This window comes from Drosophila arizonae, chromosome 3 (assembly GCF_054131065.1).
Source record: "Drosophila arizonae isolate 15081-1271.41 chromosome 3, UAZ_ARI_1.0, whole genome shotgun sequence".
Lineage (NCBI taxonomy): Eukaryota > Metazoa > Arthropoda > Insecta > Diptera > Drosophilidae > Drosophila > Drosophila arizonae.
Window position 1 is genome coordinate 5,901,409 of NC_142923.1, and position 14,546 is coordinate 5,915,954.

At 36.9% G+C, this 14,546-nt stretch overlaps 2 protein-coding genes across 4 annotated transcripts in view; one reads left to right on the plus strand and one right to left on the minus strand.

Moving 5' to 3' along the window:
* fipi (factor of interpulse interval) overlaps nucleotides 1–14,546 on the plus strand; it is a 92,465-nt gene that overhangs the window by 46,184 nt on the left and 31,735 nt on the right. For 2 of the 3 annotated variants that reach the window (XM_089466321.1, XM_089466322.1), the window contains 2 exons: nucleotides 6,980–7,088; nucleotides 7,230–7,279. The exons of the other annotated variant lie outside the window; for it this stretch is intronic. In XM_089466321.1, coding sequence (XP_089322447.1) covers nucleotides 6,980–7,088; nucleotides 7,230–7,279 — 159 coding nt within the window. The remainder of the gene's footprint in view (nucleotides 1–6,979; nucleotides 7,089–7,229; nucleotides 7,280–14,546) is intronic. 3 annotated transcript variants of the gene reach the window in all.
* Nucleotides 1,706–2,284, minus strand: Taf12L (TBP-associated factor 30kD subunit alpha-2). Its single transcript, XM_018002810.2, has 2 exons — nucleotides 2,076–2,284; nucleotides 1,706–2,001 (listed from the first exon to the last, which is right to left on the minus strand). Exons 1-2 carry the CDS (start codon nucleotides 2,253–2,255, stop codon nucleotides 1,753–1,755), a joined length of 429 nt encoding a protein of 142 aa, XP_017858299.1. The 5' UTR covers nucleotides 2,256–2,284; the 3' UTR covers nucleotides 1,706–1,752.

The following is a 14,546-nucleotide window of genomic DNA, read 5'->3' on the forward strand; positions in this document are numbered from 1 at the left end:
AAAAAAAACAACAGACTATTAAAACAAATAACTGAATAGAAGTGGTGCATAGTCAACAAAAGTATATACCCTATAGGAGTGCTGGGTAGGGTAGCTAGAAATAGTTGAAAAAATTAAAATGAAAAAAAAAAAAAAAAAAATTAAAAAATTTATTTTGTAATATACATATTTATTTAATTTAATAATTAAAAAACTATATAAAATATTTGATTACAAATGAAGTGCTTAAAAATTATTAATAAAAAAAATGTAATGAAATTGAATATTGTTTTATCATTAAAATAAAGCATTAATCTACTTAATAGGTAAACAAGCCTCTTTAAATATATATTATAAAATATAAAACATTATAAGGAATTAGTGGATGGCTCGCTCTGGACTATAGTTAATTTTTCCGCTGGTAAAGCAAGTTTTATTTTATATATTTTCTATTTTTTAGAAACTAATATATACCAAATTATCGTAAAAAAAACTTTTGTTAGCTAATATACCCATTAAACTCTAAATTTGCCTTTTGGGTACAATCAGCATAGTGCCAAACTCAGCTATGGCAGATAGTCTGGAATAACAACAACAGCACAGCAAATATAGCAGATATAGAAAAGACAACAACAACAACAACAAGAACAGCAAGAACAATGAAGCAGGCCAGGAACCCTAGAAAAACCGGACTGCAAACAATTAGAACGTCAGCTTACCGGAAAAAAAGTTTGCATTTCATTTATACTCGAAGGATTTTATTTAGGAAAAGTTTTGTGCAGCGCTGACTGCGCCTGGCCGGCGTCCAGGCAGGCGTTGTCCATTGTGCAATTTCTTGGGCAATGCCAACGATTCTTCAACGGGCACTTCAGCAATGGATGCAATGGATGCAATGGAGGCGACAGGGCAATGCCGGCGTTTCCGTTGCAAACGCGCGCCATTGTTGCAACAATAAACTTCCGGCTTTAAATTTCACTTGCAGCTCTCTCTCTCTCTCTCTCTCTCTCTTTGTGTGTGTGTATGCGTGTGTGTGGCTTCCAAACTAAATGGCTCCTGCCAGTTGTAAGCTATCGTGGCTGGCAACGGCTTTTGACATTAATTAGCACAAAACATGTTGAGGCAACGGTAACGGCAAAGGTAAAGTTTTTGGACCATTTGCAGCTGCATAATAACCACCAAATACGCTCAGCTGTGGCCATCAGCCGTGTTTATTACGTAATTTGGATAGCGTACGTTAGCTAGATACTCATCCCAACAAAATGTGCGCTGCTAGCATATTCAGCTACCGCATCACGTTTTGCAAGTCATCTCAGCTGGCCAGGTTAAGTTTCAGTCCATCATCCATCATCTTAAGTTTTACAATATTGTTTAGTTTTATTGATGGCGCCAGCTCTTAAGGTTTAGAGATGTACAAATTTATCTGCAATTAAAAGTTTACAATGAACCCATTTTATGGCGCAGCTTTTATCTTATCGTCAGATCCATTTGATGAAATTGTTCTAGTTTATATTTACTGTAAATTATTTTAAGTTAAAGAAGTCAGTTCGAAACTCTATTACAAAAAATTTTAAATATATTTTTGAAAATTGTCAATATTTCCATATCTAAAAATAATGTTGTGGGATTTTTTATTAAAAAAAAATTTTATATATACAATAAATGTTATCAAAAAAAAAAAAAAAAAAAAAAAAAAAAATTATTTTTATAGAAATATTAATGAAAAAAATTATTTTTCCACAAATTATTTATTTATATTTTATTTCTCATTGTATGCTAAGATTCCGCAGAATTAGAGTTTTTATTCTTCGGAAATTCCATATTATATTCGCGCTTTAGCGTAAACTTCAAATCCAATAAACTCGGCTCGGCATTGCGATATTTGGCCAGCTTGACCAAGCGCATGGACACATCCCTAACAAATGCGTAGGCGCACTTGGACACCAAGTCAGCTGCCTGATCATCCAGGGTGGCGCTCTTGTCAATCTTCTGCACAAAGCGACTCAAATTGGATTTGCGTATTATCTGCAGAGATTACAGAGGAAGGAAGAAGAGTGAGAACTCTCATCATGGCAAATATAAATTTACACTGTACTCACATGATACTTATTGGTCGAGGAGCAAGTGTATTCCTTGTCGCTCTCGACATGATTGCTCTTGCTCGATGAGCTCAGGCTGCAGGTTGAGCTCTGGCTTTCCTCGGCTGATGAGATATCGCTATTATCTCCCGGCAGCTCATCGATCCAAGGCCAGGCAGTGACTTTACCGTTCGAAGCCATTTCTGAAATGAAAAGAAGATGCAAACACACTTAAGATGTCAGCTATGTATGTAGTGGAGCTGTTACAACTGATTGGGAATTTTATGTCAGTTAAACAATTCCTGTTGCCTAGTTATGGGCTGAGCTCAATTGATTGCCCAGTTAGCTTTGTTGTTGCCAATTCCCTTTTGGGAGTCTTCCATTCATGAGTTGCCGAAGCAGCGGTAAAAGCCGAACAGTGCAATATTTCAAAGGCTTTAAGTACGGGCAGCTCGATTTAAGCGCAATTTGTATGATGTCAATGTTAATGTCTGACGTTTACGCCCTTTGTGTTATACTCGACACACATGCACACACACCCACACACACATGTCTATCACACAGCTGAGTGCACATTTGTCGCACACACATTTCTAGGGAATTCCAGTTTTCTTGCTTTCTCTTCCGCTTTCTTAGTTTCTCGTTTTTCTTTTATTTTATTTCTTTTTATTGCTCTGCTTGCCTTGCCCTGTGTTTGCTGACCTCGAGTAAATGTGTCGCTTATTGGAATGCACTTTGTTTGGCCAATTGCATTGATTTGAGGTCCAAAGAGATGGTAAATTTGACAAAGATTTTCTACGGCAAATTTATTGCATGTCCGTGCCGTACGATGCGCGCGCTGTCCAGCCCATACCCTGCACCCTTTTGCCAGTCTGACTGACTGTGACCGTAACTTTATTTAATGGCGAAAAGTTCACACTTCCCTTTAGTTGCTCGTAAACTTTGGCCAGACCAGTGCAGCCATATGCTATTGCTGTTGTTGTTGTTGTTGTTGTTGTCGTTGTTGTCACTGTTATTTGTCTTGTTGAACTTTTGTTCAAATAGAGGCGGTGTTTTTTGCTGTTTACTTGGACCCAGTGCTAAATATTTCAAACAAAAGCCAAACAAACAGCTGACAACATAACGACGGCAACAAATGGTTGGCGGAAGGAAGCTCAACTTAAATAACGGATATTGGCTTAAATAAACAATGGCGTTTCATGTCAGCCACACACAACTCTATATGCCCATGCATGCATGGGTGTATGTTGTGTATGTGTGTATAAGTGTATGTCTATATATATATAATTGTATTTCTACCTACATAGATGTGCTGCATATGTATGTATGTATATCAAGCATTAAGCAAACTTTGCTGCCAAAGTGTGCGGCGATAAGCAGCGGAAGTTGCCGTTGCCGTTGCCGTTGCCATTGCTGCTGCCCTTCCGTGGTTTACGCCGTAAAGTTAACGGAAAGCACAGGATTGCATTTTGCATAGTGTTGCCAAATTGTTTTTCTTTGGCCACTGTTGTTGTAAAATGTGGCTGGCAGCACAACAGCTGTGTTTTGTCAAGTTCTTTGGGCGCTATAATTGCTTGTTAATTAGCGTAGTTTGCGCTCTGCCACGCCTCTGAAAATGACGGCAGCTGCTGCTTGCCCTTTTCCTGTTACCACTCACCAGTTCAGTTCGGTTCGGCTCAGTTTTTTATTTACATTTTTTGTTTTTTCGTGCTCGTATGAGGTTAATTGTCGATGGGTGCTGTGAAGCCGCGACATGCCACTGATGAAATTTAACAACTGTGCAAATATTTGACAGACGGCCTGACAGGCTGTCAACGAACCCGAACGAGGCCCAAACCAAATCGTTCATTGACGCGTGAGCGTGCGAAAATTGACTGGCTTTCAACCTGCTTGGCCGACCGTAGGGTCTGGAGTTGCAACCTAAGCGAGGGTCTTCATAGCAGTTGATAAAATTGATTTAATGAAAGTAAGGCTTTAGCTAAATAAAGCTACAGCTCAAAGCGCAGAGCTTGAGACTTGCAGCAGTAGAAAGGAGAGAAACGGGCATCGAATAGGAGTGGCTGAGTCTGAAGCTTAGATGACAGCTTCTTTTCAGTCGTGACAATAGATAATAAGAGCAGAGAGACAGCAGGTGCCAAGCATATGAAAGCGGAGAACAATGAGAGAGAGCAATGCCTGAGAGCAAATGCATAAATTAATATGGCTTGCTGAGGTATTGAAAGCCACCAGATCTTTGTATCGCGTGACTAAATAAGAGCATCAAGGGATCGGAGTATAATAAAACAATAAATATTAAATTTATTGTTAAGATTATTCTAAGCCATTTTATACAAATTTGCAGATTACTGAGTGCTTCAAGCTTAAGATAAAATATTGAATGATATGATGTTTGACTTCTTCCAAACAGTTCAGATGGACTTGCATTTGTCTCTTCTTTGTACTCTTTAACATGGGTTGTTACAGAATTGTTACAGGATCTTATTACTGAGAAAAGTCGAGGCAAACTTTAGTGGCGGCCCTCGTCAGGCCTGCAGATGTCGGCGCACTCGTGATATGTGTCAACTGTGTGGCAGCCAGCGGAGCATTCGTATTATTTTCACACCTAACGACTGCTGAGAGCAGCAGCGACAACGACAAATGTTGGCAGCAGTATTTGCACTGCACTACAAAGACGAGAACGAGCGCTAAAGCTGGCAGAGATCGGGAATGCAACTGTTAAAGTATCGAAGTGGAGGACTCCTGCTCATGGAGGCTGGCCGACGTGCTGGGTCTAAGTAAATCGAATGCTCAACTGACGCTAAAAGGATAAGCGCATTAAGGCATTTACTTTGCGATGCGAATCTGGGCAAAGGAAAAGGCATTAATGCTTATAAAGTCGAGCACTCGTCGATTGCAGAATTGCTGCCGAGCTGCCTCTGGGCAGTCGCTGTGGCAGCGAGGCAATGGGGCAACAACTAGACAAACAAGCCACATGTTCATGTGCTCGACACAAAAGCGCAACAAACAAGCAGCAACAAGCCTCGAGCAGCACAATTGTAGTTCTGACAAAAGGACAAGCTGCACGGGACAAGCGGACATATTTAGAGAGAGAGAGAGAGAGAGAGATAGTGGGAGCGTGAACTGGTTGCAATGGCAACAAACCCGCAACAAGCGCAATGCATTGTGGACCCACTTAATCCGTAGCATTGTTTTCGCCTTATTATGACGCCCATTGCGCGCTTTGTCTTGGCCTAATGTTGTTGACTCTCTGTTGGCCTGGCCGAGTGCGGCTTCAAGTGCTGCAAGCAAGCATCTCAACAACTATGTCCCAAAAAGGACAATTTTATGCTTTATCAGCGCTGCGCTGCCAGCGGCCAAAAATTGTTTTCGCCTCTTACATAATGAACGCATCTGTGGGCGTGTCGGGGTGGTTGGTGGCGTTCGAGGGGTGTTTGTTAAACGGCGTGTGTTAAGGTTACACGTTGTTTTGTTCGCCTTGGAAGAGAATGCCGTCCAGACGGCGCCGGCCGGCGCCAGACAGATTTGCCGCACATCCTTCGGCTGGCATTGGAGCGGTTTTTATTTTATTTTTTTTTTTGGCAACTGTTTCAGGCAAATCGATAGAGTCCATGAAATCATGTGACTAAAATTAACAGAGATTTAAAGGCGTAAGGGAATGAAAATGGGAGGTCAAAAAACTTTTTGGCAAACAGATTTTCATACAAATTGTGAAAATACAAAAATAACAGTAAAAATATGCCAAATATCTAGAAAATAGAAAAGTTTTGCCTTAAGTGAGATGAGTTAAAGTTAGTGTAAGTAATTCAATTAACTAATTGAATTTTATTTTTTTCCTTAATTGCGCACAAGTATAAATATTATTTTAATTCTTTATTAATTTTTATAAAATATAAATATTTTATAAAAAGATATTTCTGTAGATATTGTTTTATAGAATATTGTATATGTTTAAAAAATTTAATTAATTAATAAATAATTAAATTAATATTTATGCTTGTACGCATGCAATTAAAGTAACTTAGATTTTGATTCAAGTATTTAACTGTTAAAATAATGACTTAGTATTGCGCAGCATCAATATTTATTTAATTAAGAACATTCAATTGAGCTCGATTGCTATAAAAATAAAACAAACACAAAAGCTAAAAACTATTATAAATTATGAAAAATACTTCAGCAATATTTAAGCCAATTTAAATGGTAATTCCAAAAAGAGACCACAGGAATTTGATGAGCTGCCTATTGGAGCATAACAAATCGAAAAATTTCAATTAGATAATAGATGAAAATATTTTTTTTTGCTATGTTGGTCATGTTGCATTGATTTAATAATAATTATTAATAATAATAATTTGTATCTTCAATTTCTATTTGGTATCTTATTTCTATTGCATTTCATTTAAAGTACTTAAAGCAAAGTTGCATTTATTCGAAATAGAATTTTATTCCCATTCGTATTTAATACAGCTCAATTGTTAATATAATCCTAATTAATATTTATTTGCATTTCAATGATGCCATTTATTTTAATTTGTATGTCACGTACACACACACACACACACATTGGCATCTTACGTGCTTATATTTATTTGCAAATTGAGCCAAATGAAAATTAATTAAATTATTGATAGATAATGCGGGCATTGCGAAAGACGAGCTACCCCGAAGACATAAATGAATGAGCTTCCAATCAACTGGATGCTCAATCAATTTGCAAACAAGCTGCAACTAATTATGAACTAAGAAAAAAAAAAAAAATCAAAAATATGCAGTGAATGGAAATAAATCAATTCATTATGACCACAAGCGCACATGGTTTATGCCACATGCGGCATGCCACCGGGTCAGACACCAGCCAGCCTCCTGCTACTTATTAAGTTGCCCGCAATTCGCCTTGCCGTAGCTCAAGTTACTTATTTTTCTAGGTCATGCCCTGAGGAAATGTTGGCTACGAAAAATGTGCGGAATTTTCTATTGTATACCCTGGACTCGAGAGCATATGGGGCTGATATCTAAGAAGCTACAGGAAAATATGTATAGCCTAGATTATTTAGCATTTTTCTTTTAATTTATATGATTTGAAAATTAATAATGATTTATTTATTTATTTTTTAATTTTTGTTGGTGAGATATTTATGTTTTATGTTAATTTTCCCATACATAACGTGACATTAGCTGGCATAGTGGATGTATTGTTTATATTCTCACGACTCTGCATAGTCAAGGTATGATTTGCAATTTCAAACATTTAAATTTAAGTTCATTTTATTGTAGACTTTGCCAAATCCCTCCATTTTCCTAGAGGGCATCTCTTGGCTCAGTATCTTCTTCATCTTGTGCCACTTTTGGTTTTTGTAGTCGCCCATTTTGGCAGACAAATGGCGACGCAGCTTTGTGGCGCCACTAGACGGTGGCTGCAACCACCGTCGCCAGTCACTAACAATTTTTACTGCAACCATTTCCTAGACGGCAAATAAATTCAGGGGCTGCTTAGCCTTAGTTTTCGCCCTCATTCCAAATGACTATTGATTTCGTGTGCTGCACATTAAAGTGCTGCGCGAGCTGAGCGAAAGTTTTTGGAGCAGTGACATCCCCAGTTTTCCATACACTTTTCAGCACTGTCAGTTTCATGAGCTGCTGTCACAACTGATACTCGCGTCAGCTCCTGTTGCCTGTTGGCCTTTTCAGCTGGGCGTGTGGAGCAACTTTTTTCATTAGGCTCCGCTCTCAGTTGCTGTTGCAAATAGATATCCGCTTATTTAATGTAATATATTTGAAGGCTGCGATGAGCTGTTCAAAGATGTGAAATACTTCTCTGTAAGTCTCAAATTTCTGCTCGAAAAGTTTCTTAATGAATTTCTGAAAATGCCAACAACCTAGAGTTGCTCCCATAGTTTTTGACAACTTTGCAGACTGGGTTTCACCATAGCTCAAAGGTTATCATGCAATGAAGCATCGCCAGAAGCTCATAATGAGGGTCTGTATTAATCTAATAATGAAAAATTAAAATCATTTATTTATTAGATTTAAAAGAAAGTCAAAAGATATGAAATTATATAAGCAAGTTTTACAGCTGATAAAATAAGTAAATAAGTGTGTATAATTAAATGATTTCCCAAACCCAAAAACAAATACTCAGCTTGGTGTTCTTCTTTAGCCTGTCTCTTTCCAGTTGCATTCTTTTCGTCCATTAAAATCTCTGTCTCATTCAACAATTTCCTGCACTACGTTCAGCAACAGCTATATTTATCTCCCTCTCTCGCTTGGAGTGATATTTAGCTCGTTCAAGTAGTAAATATGGAACGAGGAAGGCTTCAGAGCAACAACCACTGGGTCCTAAAAACTTTGAGCAACGGTTTTCTCTCTCTTTCTCTCTTGAAGTTACCCGACCCATAATTAAAACAAAAACTCACTCACCCAAGGATGTTCTTGTACTAATTATGAATACTAGTGAAAAACACTTATATTTATTTCACATTATCTAGACATAATACTCATACGTTTAGACTTTGAGAGGCGTTAAGAAATTTCAATTTACATACTGCAAATATTCAAAGAATAATTTGAACATAGATTTTTAGTTATAAAACCTTAACTGACAACCCCATTAAAATGCTTTATTGAATTGCTCCCTTCGTTGTCATCATGAGATATATAAAGCAAAAGGGCATCATATGTTCAGTGTGTAAATATTATCATCGAAATACTAGAAGAAGTAGGGCAATGGCATGAGCACTTACCCCTGACATGAACAATGTTTTATCACAGAATCTCCAAGGGTGCAGGCTGGCGCGTTCTGAAATACATATGCATGTATGTATATGTATATATGTATATTTAAGTAAAAGCATACCAAATTGAAATGGCTCTTATGATGTGTATCGCAAAAGGGTTTAAGAGAGGGGCTTGAGTGCAAATGTAAAATTTTATACAAAAATAAAAGTTTTTTAAAAATCGGGACTATTTTTTATGCAAAGGGCAGTGAAATGGAAACTATGCAAATGGCTGATACCAATTTATTGATTGTGGACTAAAATCAAGATTTGTAATACAAAAGAAAAGAAAAACATCTGGACTTATATACTACAACTTTCTCAAATCTATTGATTGAGGGATAACATTTGTAATACAAAATACGACAAACTTTCTCAATCTGCTTAAGTTAAATTTTACCCAAATATTCAACTTTAGGTTAACGTGCCAGCTGGCTTATTGAACTCAGCCGGCATTGATTGATAGTAAAGTGCATCCTGTTGGGAATCAAACTAACTGACTCACTTACGGAATCCCTTGATATAGTTGATACACTTGACTAATTCCCGCTTTGCTTTCGCTTTGATTTTCAAAGCTGCTTCACTTGCCAAGTTATTGATGGATTTTATTGCAATAAACTGCTATGGCATGTGCATGTGCGTGCGTGTGCGTGTGTGTGTGCATCCTTTCATTTCGTGGCACATTACACAAGCCAAGGGCTTGACGTCAATCACATTTCCTTTGTGATAAATTTGCCAGCGCAGCGAAATGTCGAACGCAGTTACCAGTTGAATTACGTGTAATTAAAAACTAATGCCGGCATCGCATCGCATCGCTACGCATCGCAGACAGATTGCGGTACAGATTGATGGCAAGACAATGTGTCGCCTGTGGCAATTACTTGTAATAAGTGGAGCAGTTTGTAGCTGTGCGCCGTATACCGGCCGACTGTCTAAACTGTTTACACAGCCATTTAACATGTTCGTTAGTTTTTCAGTTGGGTCGTTAGTTGGGGGCAATGTTTCAGGGCTTCAACATTTTCAATTTGCAGCTACGCTAAACTATAAAATTTTTGCCAAGGGACTCACTAGACGCCAGACAGGAGGAGACGATAGATTTCGACAAGTTGCTCGTTTCGCAGAGGACCCAAAATTTTATAATGAGTTAATTTGATGCCTAGAGCTGTGGGCTAGAACCGCATCAACAGCGACATCGTCATTCTCAGCACTAACATTTTCATCATCATGATCATGATCATCATCATCAGCATCAGCATCGTCATCGACATCTTTGTGGCACGCTAAATGCTTTTCGCAAAAGCAATTTCAATTAGTGAGTTGCCACAGGGTATGAGGAGCAGAGGGTGGTCGCGCGAGAGGCGGCGTGGGCGTGGGCGTGGTTGTCGTATGGGTGTTTATTGTGGGCGTTGCTTATGCAAAACTTGTCGAAAATGTCGCTATAAACTGCAAATTTAATCACAAAACTCGCGCATTTGCATAGTAGAAATGCAAAATGCAAAATGCAAAGCACCAAACTGAAATGCGGCACACAGACAAGCGTCAGCCAGGGATATAGTATGCAAATGTTTTTTCCAAAAACGCCAAACAAAAGTGCGGAAAATTAAGTTGTGGAAAAACAGCCGAAATGCGGCACAAATAGCGCAAACATTGCCGAAAACCAAAAAACAACAACGAAAGCGGTTATTTAAATGGGGTTGCACTGAGAGATACTCTAGATTAGGCCTACTGATATATAAGAATATATAAATGAATTTCATTTCATTTATTAAAATGGGGTTGGTTGATTAGGCCTACTGATATATAGGATTATATATATATATATATATATATATATATATATATATATATATATATATATATATATATATATATATATATGAATTTTGTATTATTTATATGAACGTATGCATAGTATTTTTATATATATTTTTTTATATTAATATAAAATAGAATATAAATAGGCCTCTATATTTAATGAAAAAATGTATAGGAATGCATTAAATTTTGTTTGTATGTATAGGTAAAGAGATATTTGATCAATCTATTAATTGTTCGTTTTTTTTTTGTTTTTTTTTGTTTTTTGTTTAATATGTATATATATATATATATACAAGCATTCATAGACTATTTTATTAGCTTTATATTCTTTTTTCTTTAAAACCGAATATAAATTAATACTAAACATATAAAAATTGTGGTGATCTATATATAAATATTTTTAGCTACTCATTGACTGTTTATATAAAATATTATAATTAAAGATTTTTTTTAAACAATATATATATATATGGTTTTTAAATAATTTGGAAATAAAATACAATTGAAGAGTTTTAAAATTTTGTTTAATGATTTACTGTATATAAGTCATTTTCCTTCTTACCACCTGTTTCCCTTTATAAACTCAAACTCAAAGTCTTGACTATTCATCTGAATATAATGCCATAAAGTCAACAATTTTACTTGACACCTTCGCAATTTAGTGTTTACAGCTACCCTCATATTTATTTTGTACGCGGTATGCAAATCAACAACAAAATAACTGTGAAAACTCATTTACCTACAACAAATTTAACCATAAAACGCAACTATTTTGGCAACTCATTTGCCATCAAATCGTTAGACATCTGGGTGAACGGCTGACAGGCGACAAACAGGCGACGTTGACGGCGACAAGCGATGATGATGTGCACAATGCCGATGATGATGATGTTGAAGGCGAAGAAGAAGATGAAGAGGAAGATGAACCTAAATGTCATGAATGCCAGAGACATTCGGCTGGGATGATACGGCAATGAAGCTGACAGCGAGACAAGCGGAAATTCTAAGGCAACTTCCGTGTCGACGTCATCCCGTTGATCTATGCGACAGTCTGTCACGCAGCGGTCTATGGGTGCGTTGGTGTGTGTGTGTGTGTATGTTGGTGTGTGCTAGGCGGTACTACTATTTTTCATTTATTTTCCATAGCACTTAGTTTGTGAATAGTGGAACTAGAACCGGATGGTTTAGTTAAAACAGAATAGCTGGAAAATTTGGTAATGCAGTGAATATCTGTATAAATATTTAATAGTCCCTTTTATTGATGAATATAAATATACAATAAGCTGCCTGCAATTTTTATAAAACTCCAAATAATAAAACTAGATTATATTTTTTGATTTTTCTTTGAATTAAATATATAGTTATGCTTATGAGAATAATTAAAGCAGATTGAAAATATAAAATATATAAAATAAAATAAATATAAATATATAAAAAGAAAAAGAAACATTAAAATTTTTATTATAAATTTACAAAATATAAATAAATAAAATTTTTATAAATTTATAAATATGTTTTTAAAGTCTTCATGCGAATATTTATGAACCTAAAAAAAGTTTTCTTTACGGTTATTTTCATTTGCTTCTCTTTCCCTTGATGTTTTTAAATATATATATATATATATATATATATATATATATATATATATATATATATATATATATTTTCCATATTTTCACTTAATTTTTCATTTAACTTTGTTCCACTGTGCCACGCTGGCTTTTGACAAATGCTTCGCACATTTGGCGACTTTGGCAAATTGAATTTTAAACGATTTTTCACACGAAACGTGCAAAGTCTTACTCGAATATATATATATTCATATACATACATATATTGAGCTCTAGCCGTATTCTTGGCCCCCTTTAGCGCAAAATTTATGACGGAAACCATTTATGTATATTGTTTTTATACTTTTTTTGTGCCGCTTCAAAAGTTCGAAAAGGCGTTAAATGACAGCATAGCTCATGCAGCTGGCTCCATAGACAAAAGTCTGGCACTTATATTACGGCAAAGATGAAACACGTGACTCTCTGACAGTGTGCACAGAGGAAGAGTAAGAGAAAGAGGGGGAGAAAGGGGGGGAGAGAGAGAGGGAGAAACAAAGGAGCAACTGCAGTGGCTCTGGCTTGCATATTGCCGGATTTATGTGGCAATAAGCAGATGCAACCTGCCGCAAAAGTGGAAAAAAATGGCCGCGCATGACAAAATGGCAACGTGCGCTGCGTAACTGATATGCCACGATTAGTACAGGCGCCCATACTATACAAAAAATGCATGCACACACTCACATACACACACACACTCACACAGAGAGAGAGAGAGAGAGGGAGAGACACACAAAGTGCATTGCAATTGGCATGGACTGTGGAAAATAACGAGTTCAACTTGGCAACAGCAGCCACGCTTGGCGGCTATTGATTTTCGTGATGTTGGGCAGCGGCCCGAGTGGAGCGCGCAAAGAAAGCAATAACTCATTACAACACATGTTTACTTGGCGCACAACTTTGTGGGCGGGCAGGCGGGCAGGCAGGCAGGCGGGACCATTTTTGAAGCACTCCGCCTTTCGCAACTTATTTATGCAGCGCAGCAGCTCTTTGAACTTTCAGGCAAAGTTTACTGGCCAGAAAACCGCATTCTGACATATTGCCAAATTCAATGCGGTTAAAATAAATATTTATGTGTCCTTTTAACTGTGTGTGTGTGTATATTTCTTACAGTGCTGTCAGCATTTGAATAGAAAGAAGACATTATTAAAATTAGTTAAAGAGCTAATATGTATGCATAAAATAGAGAAAATTTTTTTGTATTTTTCTCATAAAAGAAAATAAAAATTTTGAAAATCTAAAGACTCTACTCTACTATTATTTGACTAAAAAAATATATAAAAAATATGCATTACTTTGATTTATTAAAATTTGAATATATACACATATGTACATATACACACTCCTGCACTCATACACACATACCTAGTTACACATGACTAACTCTTGGCTGCTTGTTTGATTGATTATGTGTGCTTGATGATGATTGATGCTTTATGCTGAGATTCATAATATCAAAGCTGATATGAATCTCGATTCATGAGATGCTATGACGACTAACAGCTATATATGTATGTATAGTTTCGTGACTTGTATATACACACAATATATGCAGAGCTGATGAGCAGCATTTATGCACAGCTTATATAAATGTGCACAATTAGGTTCTCGGAATTGAAATGCTATTGATTATCAGACAACTAAGAGTTTCCTGGGCAGCTTTGTTATAGCAACACAATATAAGGCATTTCGAGCTCAGTTTTCTTGGAAAATGTAGCTGTCATCTGTGCAAGTTTGGCGAAAATTCTTAGAGTCGCGTCGTTCCATGCGGCGTATGAGTTATTTTGATAAAGTATTATTGCTCGCAAGCTGCTTATTAGACCGAACCGTGGCAAATAACTTATGCGCTAAGCTGCTTGTCATATATTGCATTAGCCATATAAATAATAAAGGCAACCATCTGTGTAAGTTTTCATTTGAAATGTCAATGTCAACTGGCTGGCAAACAATAAATCTTAAAGTGAGCACAAAAAAGTCAATTGCTGAAACTGAGCTGCTCATTCAGAGCGGAGACATTGTCGCTGCGAGCAGCAGACGGTAAGCGGCTTAACGAACGGCAGCGGGTCTGGTCTGAAAGTTCGTCAGGCAAAACCATAACTATGTTGCAGCTATATAATAACTCGAAAGGATTAGCTGCCAGCGCATTGTTCAAAGGCAACCAACCAGTAAGTTTTTAGTCCAGGAAGTCATAGTAAGGTAATGGAGCAGCAGTTGGCGGCACTGGAATGAGCGATGCCTAATGACAAATTTGAGTAGTGAGCGTGCAGAATGAAATGAAATAGTATAAAGTGACT